The 14,747-nt window shown below is 42.9% G+C and overlaps 1 protein-coding gene across 2 annotated transcripts in view; it reads left to right on the top strand.

Moving 5' to 3' along the window:
* The first annotated feature begins 257 nt into the window (after positions 1-257).
* The window catches only part of USP22 (ubiquitin specific peptidase 22), a 92,115-nt gene continuing 77,625 nt past the window's right edge, over positions 258-14,747 (top strand). The window contains exon 1 of one of the 2 annotated variants that reach the window (XM_079320466.1): positions 258-1,007. In XM_079320466.1, coding sequence (XP_079176592.1) covers positions 882-1,007 — 126 coding nt within the window. In that variant the 5' untranslated portion in view covers positions 258-881. The remainder of the gene's footprint in view (positions 1,008-14,747) is intronic. The other variant, XM_079320465.1, reaches the window with a different exon arrangement.

Below are 14,747 nucleotides of genomic sequence, written 5' to 3' on the forward strand. Positions count from 1 at the left end.
TGTTTCAGTTGGTCACGTATCTGCCAATCATCCGGGATGTCCCGCCTCTTTCCGGCGGGGGAAATGCTAGGTAGGAAGGGTGGAGGGGGAGAGAAGAAAGGGAAAGGAACCAATGAGACAGTAGAGATGGGTAGATTGACAGGTGGACGCACCAATCGCCGTGCTCCTTACCCCCGCCGCTCCCTCCCTAGCGGGCGGCGGGGCAGAGGGGGCGCTCCTCCCGCACCTTCCCCGTTGGTCTATCCCACTCCGGGCCGGGCGGGCTGGGTTGAGTGAGCGGCTCGGACCATTGCTCGCGGCGGGCGGGGGGGGCGCGGGCGAGGCGGAGGAGGAAGGAGCCGACGAAGGAGGCGGGGGGGCGGTTTAAAGGGACAAGAGCCGTGCGGGCGCCGGCGGGGGAAGCCGGAGCGGCGGCGGGCGGGGACTCGCCCCCTTCCCCACACACGCCCGCTCGCACCGCGGCCGGGGTCGCCGCCGCCAGCGCCCCCATCCCCTCCCTTCCCCTCCGCCCGCCGCTTCCACAGCGGCCTCTATGAGGTAGAAGGGAGCGGCGGCCACTCCGGGGGCGGCAGCGGCCGCTACAGCCGCCGCCTCCTCCTCCTTCTCCTCGCCTCAGAGCGCCCCATCTTTGTGTGTGCGGGAGAAGGGCGGGAGGGAGTGCGCGCTGCCCGCCCGCCGCGCTTTGTTCGGAGCCGGGGGGCCGTGGCGGAGCCCCGGCTCTATGTGCCAGCGGCTCCCCGGCGGCGGCGGCGTGAGGGGCCGGAGCCCCTGAGGGCGGGGGGGCCCCGGCCCGTGTCGGTGCTGCGGGGCGGGGGAAGGGGCCGGCTCGCTGCCCGCCGGCCCGGCCCGTGTGCGGGCGGATTGATGTGGGGGGGTCTGACATGAGTCCGCCGGCGGCCGGGTGCTGCCATGTGACCGGCTTCAAGGTGGAGAACTGGAAGCAGAACCTGCGGGCGATTTACCAGTGCTTCGTGTGGAGCGGCTCGGCCGAGACCAGGAAGCGCAAGGTACCGGGGGCGGCTCGCATCCACCCCCCTTCCCTTCCCTCCCTCCTTCCCTCCCTCCCCGACCCACCCGCCGCCGCCGCCTCGGGGAGGGGACGGGTCCGGTCCCCCTGCAGCCCTCCCTCCTTCCCTCCCCACGGGGCAGGTGGGCCCGAGCTCCCGCACGCGGTCCTGGGGGGAGACAGGAGGAAGCGCTCGGTGCCACCGGGATGGAGGAGGGAACCAGCCCCGGCGGGGCCTCCCTCCCTGCCACCTGCCCCGGCGGCTTTTCCGCAGCGGGGCTGTTCCGCAGCGCCGCCGCTTCCTCCTTCTCCTCCTCCTCCTCCTCCTCCTCCTCCTCCCGGAGGTTTCCCGGAATACCGGGGGGAGGGGAGGCCCGGGGCACCGGGCACGTCCGGCCTGTGGCGGAGCTTTGTGGAGCCCCGCGGGGCCGCGCCCGAGCCCGGGGGGCTGCGCGGAGCACAATGGCTGGGAGCGGGTCCCGACGCCGGGGGCTGCGGCTCGCTCGGTTATGTGTGTCTTTTACCTTAAAAAAAAAAAAAAATGCTGCTGATAATCCACTTGGAAAAGGGGATTCCTTCTCTGGTGGGGCGGGGGGGAAGGAACTGGCTCAGCCTGGAGAACCGGGAAGGGCAGGAGGGGTTTGCTCTTGGAAAAATCCCTGTAAACCAGGCAAAAAGCAGGAAGAGTGCTTTCCCCCACCTATCTCCTGCAATAACATCCTTATACACATGCATGTTTCTGGAGGGCTTCTGTCTGCACTGTGCAACTAATTAATGTTTTTCCCTAGAATCAACTAGTTTTTACTTGAAAGTGACTTGGCAGATTTCTGTCAGTCGTCGCATTGGTGACTGAGGAGGGGAAGGCAGCAGCTACATGGAGCAAAACTTGGGGTTTGGGACAGCATGGATTGGTGTTTTTGTTGGAACAACCCATTGAAAACTTTCTGATCCGAGTGCTTTGCATTAAGCTGCTGAGCTTATTATTTGTAATAGAACTAGAGCATGAAGGATGGACTTAAAAGGGTGAGGTGCCAAACCATTTGTCTGTGTTCCGTTCACGTTCTCAGGATAATCCAATTTCCCAATTTTTTTACCTAAAGAGGAAAAAATGGTATCTGAGAAGAAATGCGTTTTAAGTGTCTTTAATTACTTGATAGTCCTGCAAAGTATAGCCAGACTTGTTTGAAATATCTTACATTTCCCTACAGGTCATTTTTATATTGGTCATTATATATATTATGTACAGGTCAACTATATTACTCAAAATCTGGGTTTATTTAGCCTATAGCATGTTAAAATACAAATTGGGATATAAGTAGGTGGTGCTTTCAGCTTAAATGGAGAAAAAATTGAATATGTGCTATGGAAGAAAAACATGGCAAGTGAGGTATTAAGATGTCTCAGACAAATATAAAGCAAGTGCTATGTGGAAGAATGAAAATAAAATTTCATTAGCAAAAAAATTACCTTTTTTCTAAATATGGAGCATCCTGTGTAACCTGCATACTTCTTGTGTGCTGCAACAGCTTTTTCCTTCTGAAAGCTAATGTAGGGATGTGTTCACCATTGCTCGAGAAAACAGCTGGAAATGCAGAATATTCCATTGTAATCAATCTGTTCTCACTTCCTCTTTGCATAACCAGACTAATAAAGCAGAACAGGATTGTTTCAAAATTATCTGTCAGCCCAGGGAAAACACCAGCTTTCCTAATATATGTTAAAAATGCTTTTACCCCCGCTTTTTTTTTTTTTTTTAAAGCAGGTTGCCAGTATGAAAACAGTTGAGTTTCTGAATCCAGCCCACCTGAAATATGTGGGTGTATATGATCAATATAGGGGAACAATTTGGGTAGCTAAATTTGGATTCAATTCCCTGTCTATGTTCATAAGGATTGAAGAAAGTCTGTAAATGACAGTTATGGTACTTCACCCACCCTTTATGTATATGCACATGAGACCTTCTTCTTGGAATTTTAATTCACTGAAATTCCCTCTCCATATATATATGCCTTACAGTTTTACATGCAAAATTAGAAAAATGGTGTTTTCTGTTTGGCATATTTATAGTCTCATAACCAGAAATAAAATTACCTAGATAGTCCATATAACTGGAAAACAATCCTTTGTCCTTTAATAGTTTACATACACATATATTATGTATATGTGTATATATATTCCAGGAGCCAGCTGCGACTGCATAAGAGCACTTATTTATTGGTGAAAATTCTGAATCCTAATCATCAAAATGATGAGGCTAAATTAAAGGTTTATTAGCAAGTGATACTGTTTTTATTGCATGATCAAGGACAGTCACATTATATGTTTATCACAGGAAACACTCCATATATATAATTTATCTTTATGGAAAGCACTGAGCAATTTAACTGTTGTTCAGATGAAGGTAGGTTAAAAAAATGCCTTGGCTGTTGGGGATGTAAATGGTTCTGGTTCTAGAATGGTAACTACTATCCCTCCTAAGCCTGTTTTAAAAATCCAGGGAGCAGTGGGAACTGCAGGGGGCAGAAAGGGTCCATTCTCCTGCTGTACCTACACTGCGCTCTGCCTTGGCAGACCATTTTAGTGCTGTGCTATTCAGTTTTAATACGCACCTTTTCTGTGAATAAGCTTTTACGAGCTCCAGCTCGCCGTTCAGTTTGCTTTACAGCCAGTGCTTCGAGCAGAATGGCTCTAAAGCCTGGTTTATAGTGGGAAAGCTGTCACCTGAAGGTGTATTTCAATCCTCAGTCAGAACCAAGAGGTAATGATGTATGTGTCTTTGTAGGCACTGGGATTGTGGCGAAGATTTTCAGAGTGTGTTTGTTCCTGAAGCGTTGGCTGTGCCAGGATTCGAGCTGTCATCACGGTGCATTGTTGTATCCACACGGAGGAGTGAGGCTGTGACTTGCCTCATCTCACTGCATCTTGGCCAAACTCAAGTGCAGCACTTGTACAAGCTGTTCTAGGCACAGGGCTTGCTGTGGTGTAATGGTGTTGCTGGTGGTGAAGCCCAAGCAAAGACAAAACTGTCACGCTGGAGAGTGGAGCAGAAGAAGAGGGAGAGGGAGAAATCCAAGGACTGACTCTTGAAATTGTAGTTATTGTGATTAAAAGTTGGAGGTAGGTTTTAGGGCTTAAGTTGTGTGTAAAGAGACACAAAATTAGGGTGGACTGTCTCAGTTTTGGAAGATTTTGACTTGTAACTCTTGATTTTTAATTTGCCGTAGTTAAGAGTCTGTTTAATAACCTGATGGCAAAGCTTCTGTTCCTGTAGGTCATAGACTTTACTTTGAATATTTTGATGTGGAAATTATCTCACACTTAATTAAGTAACACTCTAGAGAAGGTCCTTAAATTTGTCACCACTACTCCCCATTCAGGAATTACGGAGCAGACAGAGGATGCTGAAAAGGCTTGTGCCAGACCTTCGTGTCAGCTTTTTCCATTTTTTTCTGTAAGATCACACTTGAAACACTTGGCTTATTCCTTTAGAATTATAGATGAGAAAAATCTGTTTTGCAGTGCTGAATGCAGCTTTTGTCCCCATCAGTGAGCAATTACACATGTAGATGCATCTTTGTGTCCAGGAGTTGGTAAGTAATGGTTTCATTGCTGGAAGGGCAAGTGAATTTATGATTAAATTCCCTCTTCCTAGACTATACGCCTTGGAGGAAAACTGTCTCATTCTGAATGGTTCTTACTATCACTACCCTGAAAAGGCTCTTGATGATAAAAGTAAACTGGTCATTGTGACCACAGTCGTGATATGCACAAGGTTCTGTGTGGAATTTCAGAATGTTTGTTCAGTGCTTCAGCCAATAGATCAAAGAATAATTGCCTGTCAGAGGCTGTGCACTCTCACTGACAGCAGCTGCATTCTGGTCTATTTCTGCCTGTTCGAGAGCTTATCTTGTTTTTCCCATTATTCTCTCTTTACATGGGTCCTACAGACCAATTGATCTTTTCAGATATGAAAAAACATTTGCTTTTATAGGTGATGACTTTTCATCAGGTATCACTCTCCCCACGAACTTGTGACTTCATTGTGTGATTTCTTGTAATATTTTGACAGATAATCAATTCTTAGACTTAAACCTGAAATGACTTTGGTTCATTTCCTAACTTTCAAAGTAGAAAAAGCTTAAAATAACTTAGCAGATAACTGCCATGTCATGTTTTCAATAGCAAGTATTGTGGTTCACAGTCTAAACCAGTGTGTCATGTTCTTGCTAAGGTGACCTTGCAGTCTTTAGGGTAAGCTACTGGTGGAACTTCTCATCTTGTGCCTGTTGAGGCATGTTTGCTCCCCAAGGGCCTTGCCCCACGTACCTGTCCAGGAACAGGGAGGTGTTGCTTAGGTGATTTGCTTTGTGCTATATCAGACCAGTACAAAGCCAGGAGCCTCACCAGGCTGTGCCACCTTTGCAGGCTTGGTGTTTGGATTGTTCAATTAATGAGGAAATCTTAGCTTGTTTTTCTTTAACGATTTTAGCATGTGCACCAAACTTCTGGATTACAAATCCTGTGGAGCATTTGAAAGAGGAGTCCAGCATTCAAGAAGCATGTCTCTTTTTCAGCTGCATACTCTGCTTTGGCTGCCTAAGTGAACTGTCTGACTCAGGAAGGATGTTCTTCTTTGCCATGTGCTGTGTGAACTGCCTTCTCCCTGAGAGCCCATGGGAAGTGTCAAAGTCAACTGCAAGCTTCATTGTTCAGGAGGTCTCCAGTTTCATTACTTGAGCAATCTTACTTAGTACTTAACCACTAAGGATTAAAAAGGTCCTTAGCCCTGCTGAAGGTAATGTCCTCTTTCCTCTCAGTGTGAAGACACAACCTTTTGTGTGAGAGATACCCAGACATGAGATTTTAGCTCCATACCCAGCAAAGTCTTGTGTATGTGGGACATGCCAGATTGAGAATGCTCTGCTGAGTTTGTTTCTGGTGCTGAAGAACATAATAGACTTTCCTCTACCTAGTGGTGTTAATCCCTATTTTGTATTGGTATGTGTTGTTTTAAAATTACTTGTTGGTTTCTGGGTCAAAGGTTAGGAATTAGCCTTGCACAGTGAACCTGAAGTTGGTGAATAGCAATTCTTAAGTTGTGGGATCTGAACCATCACGACTTCTCTGGTTTTTAACATGGATGGGAGAGACAATAAATGCATTTTTCCCTACTTGTGTTTGTTCCCTGTTGTAGAGCAAGATCTGCAGAAGCTGATGAAGGAAAAAACAGGAATATATTGGACAAGAAGGATTATTTCTTTCCTCTTTAGTCTTATCAGCAGTCAAAGGTTTGCTCGTATCTAAGCTGCTTGTCAGAGTAGTTGTGGCATCTCTAATTTTGTCTGCAGTCAACGATTTTATTTGCTTAATGCTGAAAGCTTTTAAACTGAAATGACAGTGAGTAGTGTGAAGGTGAGCAGGGTGGAATGGCTTTGTTTGATTTGCTGGACTATGTGTTGAGCTTTAGTTTAAGCCATCAAAGCTTTAAACCCCAAACAAAGGTTAGGTGATAGCCTCATTTTTGTTTCAAGCCTTAATCTGTAGCGTTAAGGTGAAACCAGAGCTGCAAATTGCTTGCCAACCCTGTACTCTCCTCCTTTCATTTGAGGATTTTCTGTTTCAGTAACTGGTGTAACAAATTTAGAGGAAAATGTTACTGACTGGGAGTGGAAGTTTTCTGCTTGTGAATTGCTGACTCCCTTTCTCCTGAACTACTGCTCCTCGAGTTGAACAAAAAAAAAAGTGTTTTCCTTTGGGTTGGACTCTAGGGATCCTTCTTCCTAACAAATGCTGTTGCAACTGTTAGTTTGATTCACAGTCATGACTGATTTGTTTTAAACCAGAGAAGGATTAACTGTTTAAAACCCTGTGTTTCCCACATTAAACCCACAGTTTTTCCTGTTCATGTGCAAATCTATGGATTCTGATGAACTATGAATTCTTATGAAGAAACTATGGTCCCTTTTTGTCTTTTTCCTGGTAGATATAGGGCTGGGTTTTTTTGGGTTTTTTTTGTTTTGTTTTTGTTTTTTTTTTTTTTGTTTTTTTTTTTTTGTTTTATAACAGCCACACCTTTCCATTTCACTTGACTGACAGCTACTTTAAAAGGTGGGTTTGGGTTTTTTATTACTTGCATTCCCATGATTCTCCAAGTATTTGCAATGTGTCTGTAGCCTGCAGCAGCATCCAAGGTGAGGATACACATATTTCCTTTTATTATACATCATCAGGTTTAGTGTCATCAGGAGAAAGGCACTCTGGACATGACCCATATGCATTTCACTGGCCTGTTCAAAATGTTATTAAAAAAGAAATTATTTTTCCCCACCATGCAAAGAGCTACTGTTAGAACCTTTCCAGACTTGGACAGAAAGAGCTGCCTAGAGCAGCTGTCTCCAGTCTCTTGTTAACCTATGGACAATGGAGCAAGTGAGTGAAATGCTATAATGACATTACAGTTTATTCTGTTATCCTGGACTGTGTTGTCAGCAAGCAGTGTTGGAGTGTAGGGAGAGCCATATGTTATCTGAGAGGCCTGAATTGGGAACCTTTCCTTAGCAGACACAGTTCTAGAAGCTGATAGATCTGTTCTGACTGGATGAAAGCTCTGTCTTGGTAGTTGTATTCTCTTACATATTGATTTGGCAGTCCTTTATGTACACTCGGCTTAATTCAAGCTAAGAACTTTGCTGCATTAGCTGCTAATAGAATCAATGTTGTAAAGAGTTACTCCTTGCAAAATTAACCTGCATTCTGTTTGGGAGTGGGACCACATAATGCAACTGGCACAGCAGCTCAAGAACCATCTGTGGTTTACTTTAGTGCTGGAGCAGCTGCCATGGTGCTGATCTCTCTCATTTAAGAAAAAGAATCATTTTATCTGTCTCAAGACCTATTTGAGGATCTGTAAAGTGAACTGTTACCAGACACCAGTTGACTCAAAGTAACCCGAGATTCGCTTTATCAGTTGATAACTGATTAGCAGTAAGCAGTCTGTCCTGTCACATTCTTTTGTGTGTGGAATACAGCAAATACTCTACTTTAGGTTAAGGTTTGGTTTTATTTTCTTAAAACCTTTCAGTGATATGTAACACTAATATAAAATCCATAATTATTTTTGCCTCTCTCTGCTACTTTTAAAGTTGGTAAAGAGAACTTTTTCCCTTCCTCTCATTCTTCCTTTCCTGTGTTTAATGGAGCTTGAAATTAACGTGGCTCTTCTTGTCTACCTCTTGCATAGTATCACTGGTGATGTCAGCATATCCCTGGTGGGAAATATATCTGTAAAGATCTACAGTGCACAACATTTGTAATTGAATAAAAAAATTGGGTGTTAGACAAGGTGAAACTCAAAAGAAAGAGAAAAACGTGGGTATTGGTAACAAGAGTTGTTTTCAACCCTACTTAAAGTATAGTGTCCTTTTAATGTTACTGTTGAGTCTAGTGCAAGTTTTCATATCCCAGCACGAATTCTGACATTAAACATGACAGATCTATTAAATATCCTCATATTTAAAATAGTGATGAGAGTCAGCTCACTAACTGACACTGCTTAGTAGTAAGCCTGAAGACAGAACTGGGATTTGACTGAGCTTAAATGGTCTTGTCCTTGTACCATGCTGGTTTTGCCACAGGTGGTTTGAACACACAGCTGAGCTCTTCTACACATACATGTAAGATGTAAAAATATAACTATTCATACATTCAGTGAGTTTGAATTAAGATGTAGAGATGATAAATCTACATTTCATTTAAGAGATCATTGAAAAATCTCCTCTTTCTTCGTCATTAGTGCCTTCAGCTGGAGTTCTGTTGCAGCTCTTCCCTAGTATATTAAACCAAGTTTTCATCCCTGTATTAATCCATAGTTGAAAAAGTAGTATCTTCAAAAATCACCTAGTTTAGTCCCTTTATTTTTCTTAAACACATAAAAGAGCCTGCACTGCTTGAATGTAGTTTAGTGATGGGCATGATGGAGTATCAAACACCCATGTGGCACCGAGTTCCATTTGCCTCGCTTGTCACTCAGAAGTTCATGCATTCAAGTAGCCCCTTTTAAATAGGGCTTGGCTTTGGATTCATCTCACTGAATTGACTGCCAGGGCTTTTATATGTATGTTTTGCTTCTGTTTTTAAAGGGCTTTTGTTTTTGCATCAAGTACAGACTTGAATTACTTCAGTGTTTATCAGCACAAGGAGAGAAAGCAGCAGTTTATAAGCTTTATTTTTGTCTACCTCCCCCTTGCCAACTTCTACTTAAAAAGTATCTTTCCCTCCTTGTGTCTTTGTACAACCTGATGTTATTTCACAAAGTTTGTCTCATTACAGTTTGTGCCTCTGTCCTCTGCAATCAGCCTTGTTATTGCATTGCAAATGAGATTTTAAGGGACCTTGTCTACAATGTACTTGGTAAATAAAGGTGAGATTTATTGCACAGCAGATGTATGACAGCTCAGTAAGTGCAGACAGCTGAGATAGCTGACTGATTTCAGTACCTCGTTTGTGTTAGGTGAGCTTTTGTGACCCTCTGCCCTCCAGGGACAAATGCAAAATTTGTCTTAAGATTTGATGTTTTTCTTTGCTGTGCTTCATTATTTTCATATTACTGTCCAGTTTTGCTCTGAAATGGATCTCTGTCCTGTTGGCAGCTGGTGACCAGGGTGAAACTCTCATTCACATTGGCTTCTGTGCATTGCTGACTTCTGTCCTGCTCTCTCAGCAAGCATCCCTTCCTGAGAGCTTATTATTGTTTATCTGCATGATGCACACTCAGTTCTTTGGTCACTCATGACTACATTTTGTGTTTTTGATTGTGGGATGATCTTAATGTGGAGAACAAGATGAGAAATGTCGTGAAAACAGTTTCAAGGGTTCTTGTAGTTCTGTGTATAAAGAAGAACAAGACACTCCTCTGTCATGATGAGGCTGTTCCCTAAGGAAATTTATCTTACACTGTGTTCAGCATAATTTTATCGTGCTGCCCTTTGTGATGTATTTCCTTGTCACATAGTAATTCTGCTATTTAGAACTTTTCTTGCTATGCAAGTTCCAGAGTTACCCCAATAAATTTCTTTTCTGCATCTCTTTGCAATAATTATGTTTTTATTGAGAGGTTTTGGGGAGTAAATGTTTTCTTTGTCCATCTTAGGCTGTGTACTGCAAAAATCTGACTGTAGAAAAGCAGAACTCCAGTTTTGTAGTAACCTGAAGAATTACTTTATTACAGCAATTCTTTATAAAGCAAGCAGTTTAACTCATGTTGTACCTCTGCACTGAAACAGGCAGGCAAGTTCTTTTATGCTGTGGTGAAAAGGATGTTAAGGAAAAGGTGAGTTAGCAAATCTGACAAAATTTAAAATCTTGAATTGAAATTTGGAAACTAGTTATAGATATGGGTTCCAGTGAGACATAAGCACATGATGGAACCGGTAAACGGTTTGGGTGAGAAGAATGTCATTGTGGTAAAAGACAGGCAATATTTGATTTACCAGAGAAAAGCAAGATATGTAAAATGAGAACTTTGCTGTGCATTATCATGGAGACTGGTGAGTGAGGAACATGAAATCCAGCTATTCAGCTGTGGGTGAACAAGTCTGTCTTTAATAGCATAAGGAGTGTAAGCTCTGGGCTGCACGTTCGTGCTGTTTGTGTGGTTGTGCCATGAACCAGAAAGAACAGATAAAGATGAAAATGATTTTTTTTCTTCCTCTTTCTGGTATTTCACTGACCTGAATAGTGACACTGGGAGGCTGCATGTGGCAGCTGGAATAATAACTGCTGTTGTGCTCTGGACTATGCCAGTGAGAGACCATGTGTGAGTATTGCCCTAGTGTGGCTTCTTCTGTAAAGAATTTCTAATACTGACTTCAACGAAAAGGTTCTGTGCAGGAACCCGTGTGAGTGCTGCAGTGGTGTGCTGGTACCTCCTCTTCTCACAGGTGATGCACTGGTGTGTGCTAAGCCTGATACATGAAACTTGTCTTATGTCTGCAATTGCTGGAACTTGCTCCTGTATGCAAATAAGTTACCTCAATTTCCTTGTGAAAAATAAATGAATCAGGGAGTGTAGAATGCCTGTAATCTGTGATCAGCTATTACAGCAAATCCACTTTTCATATTATGTTTAATTTAATGAAATGAATAGTGTTTTTCCAAGTAATCAAGTTATGAGCCACTTGTGTCCTTCTTTAAATAGGTCCGTCTCTAAGTTAAAATTTCTGTCTTTTATAATCAAACTCTAGTAAGCTGATGTAACTTTTTTTTTTTTTTGTTGGTTTAAAGCATGTGGTCATGGGGCATGTGCCTAGATCATGCTCCTGCTGCATGTAGTTGAGGATGATGGGATAATGGGACTGTAAATTATCTCTTTATGGTGCTGGTTTTCCTCTGGCCTCCTCCCTTGTGCAGTGTAGAGCAGCCCCAGGGCTGTTCAGAGCAGTGCCAGCTGGCTGGAGCCCTGGGGGCCGCTGTGCCAGATGGAGACAGCAGCACTCAGTGAAAGCCAAACGTGCTTGCCGGGGTCGTGGAGAGGTGCAGCCCCTGCAGCCCCGCCAGGATCCCTGGGCAAGGGCTGGGACTCAGCAACTCCTGTGCTGCTGCTGCCATGGGCTGGGCTAGGGCATCTGTCAGCCCTTTTTTTTTTTTTTTTTTTTTTTTTTTTGGAGTAGATTCATAATATATTATTCAGCTATTAAACATTTTCAGTGTGTTAGCCTCTCCTTTTTCCTAGTTTATGCTTCTGTGCTGTATCTGTGAAATGTTCAATTCTGTAGCATGTACAGATGCTCAATATTGAGACAGATTTTTTAAATTTGATTAAGTGTGATGGTTCCTGATGTGTGTTGTCCTGTTTTTCTTCCCTGACTACCGAAAAATGCTGTTATCCATAAGATACTCAGACTAGAAAAAGCATGTTAATGCTGAATTTTTAGTTTTTTCATTAAAATGAAACAAACCCCAAACTCTTCATGCCACTGTCTGGAATGACAACTTCAGATATGCTCAAAAATAAAAACAGCAGTTTTAATCCCTTCATTTGCTAGTTGACTTTATAGGTTTTACTGAAAAAAAAAATTCTTAGAATACCATTGAAATAAGTTGTTGGTGTTACTGCATTGTATTCAGCCCTGTGGCTTTTCTTGTATTCCAGAACAATCTTCGTGTAGAATAATCTCATCTGCACAAGATGTGCCCTGCAAAACCCACGTGTTTGAATACTCCCCTTTTGTGGAGATGGGGACAATAAATGGGTGAAACTCCTTGAGGAATACAATTCTATAGTGGCTGCTCAAACAGGTATTTGTTTTGTAGAGGAGCTGAGGTACACCAACTTCCCCAGTGTTTCTTCACTCTCTTGATCCTTTCTTCTTATTCACCCATTAATGCAGCTCACACTTCTAATCCAGCAGCCCAAAATAGCTGCCAAGTCTGGATTTTATTGTGGTGGCATTTGCTGCACAGGTACTTGGTATAACCCACCATGCAGAATTACAACTGAAAACTCCTCAAGCCAAGGCACAGGAGACTATTTTGGGCAGATATTTCAAGTGTCTGATTTAAATAAGTTAATAAACCCAACTTAATAGTATGTACAAGAATCTATTGGAAGAACGATGTATTTTGAGTCAAGTCTCCCTGTCAGTCTCCAGAACTGTTTGATGTGAGTGGGAATGGGGAAGGAGGGATGTGCCTTGTAGCTCTCTTGCCCTGTTGATTGTGCTAGAGGAATGAACTGCAAGGAGAATGGACCACAGAAAGTGGTAGTTAGCATATTCCAGCCTAAATAGGATTTATTTCTGCTCTTGAAGAGAGAATGGTTTTTTTTGTGATCTCTTAGGGGCGTGACAGAGGTTTGGGAGTGATCATTCAGTCTTGTATTAGCAAGGCAAGTGATTTAAGGCTGAATCTATCCTGAAGGACAAACCAGCTTGAAGTAATGAAGCAGTGGGAAGAAATGTATGGTGAGAAATAATTTAAAGGCTTTAGATGCATTTCCCTGATTTCTTTACAAAGTCAATTTTTTCAAAGTGACCTTCAATTGCAGGAACTGTTTGACTCAGTATGTGCTCCTCTTTGCTACACAATATTTTTGCTACCTTTTTACTTGAAGAAGTTTCAAATCACAGGGAATTGGAGGTAATTTCCTAGCAAGGTAGTAAATTACTTGCAATAGCTTCCTTACAAAATTCTCAATACATACTGTTCTCTTAATTCTCTCTTTTGCAGGTGTGTTATATCTGCTTACAGGTACCTGAAATAAAGCTTTTCAAGAAAATGGTGAAATTTTCTTTTGTCATGGAGAAAGCTCTGTTCTGTGTAAACCCTTGCTGAGTGTGATGCCTGCAAGACTATTCATGTCACTTTAAATACTTTTCTATCCAACTACTACTAATAGTGAATTAGTTTTCTTTCAAGACATGAAATCCTTTTGTCCTGCTCTTCCTCAGTGCTGAATCCCTTAACCTCACCAATTCATATGTTTCAACTCACACTGCTTAACTTCTTAAAGTATTTCCTTCAAGTTAAGGTCTTGAAAGTAGAACATACAATATGTGAAATCAACTCTTAACATCATTAATGTACTTTTCTTCTGGTTCATGGGAGCAAAGTAAAGTTGCAATTAGAATTGAAATTGATGATTGGTGGAATCTCCAAACTGTTTATTGAAAAAATTTAGCAAACCAGATCAAAGAGCAGAAGTCATGCTTTATAGCCCTGTCAGTTCTACAGGGCAAAAGAAGGTCTAAATATGGTGAGTGTTCAAGCAGGAAGGAGATTCCACCATGTTTTCTTCAGGTTTGTGTCCTTCACTGCTTCTGCAGTTTTTGGTTTAAGAACTTGTGGTAAGGAGCTTTGGTTCTACATTTCTTCTCTGTGGTCAGTACCTGGAAAAGTGGAATGGATGACCAGGAGTCTACTTCTCAGCAGAGATGATTTTTGATGTAATTTTCCTCTCTGACCTTCCAGTGAAGCCAAAGCTGGTTTTGAACCTGCCCTTAACTCACAAGTAAGTGAGTTCTGCTGCTGAGCACACAAGATCTGACAAACTTTGTAGTGTTCTGAGTTGGACTTGGTGATCACACCAAGCCTTCAGAGCCACTTATTTCATATCAGGTTGGTTTGACTGCTTACTTGAGGGTTTTTGTGTTAAGGAGGAGGAATCTGTTGCATTGTTTCCCAATTTTTGTTCTCTATCTATTCTTTGGAGCACATCCTCTATGCCAGACAGTACCTTGTTTTCAATGGCTACTTTTTTCTTTATTTTTTTTTCTTCCACACCATCAGTCTTCCTTCATGTTCCTGCTTCTCTTGCTGTACACTGCCTTTTTCCCTAGAAATTATCTGTTTGTTTACTGTTTAGACAAATGTCTACTTTTCTGTGCTCCTAATTTCTTAAAGTGAGCCCACCCTTTCAAGCCTAAGCATGGAGCACTACTCCTGACACAGACTCTGAGCAGACTGTTCCTCATGCCAAGGTTGTAAGTGTTAATCTGGCTGCAGACTGGGGTGATAATTCATTGCTGTCACAGCAACACATGCTGAAAGTTGCTTCTTGCCAGATTTGTTGGCTATATGCTACACTAGAGAAAATTATTTCAAGAGTCTTATTGCATAGCCAGATGCTGCAGAACTCGTGCAATCAACCTCCCCTCCCCCCTTTTTATGGCTGTTCTGACTACAGGGAGGAAAAACTATTATACACTGAAACACATTCCTGTGTAACACCAGTCAAGATGTGGAT

This window comes from Erithacus rubecula (assembly GCF_903797595.1).
Source record: "Erithacus rubecula genome assembly, chromosome: 17".
NCBI classification, from domain to species: domain Eukaryota; kingdom Metazoa; phylum Chordata; class Aves; order Passeriformes; family Muscicapidae; genus Erithacus; species Erithacus rubecula.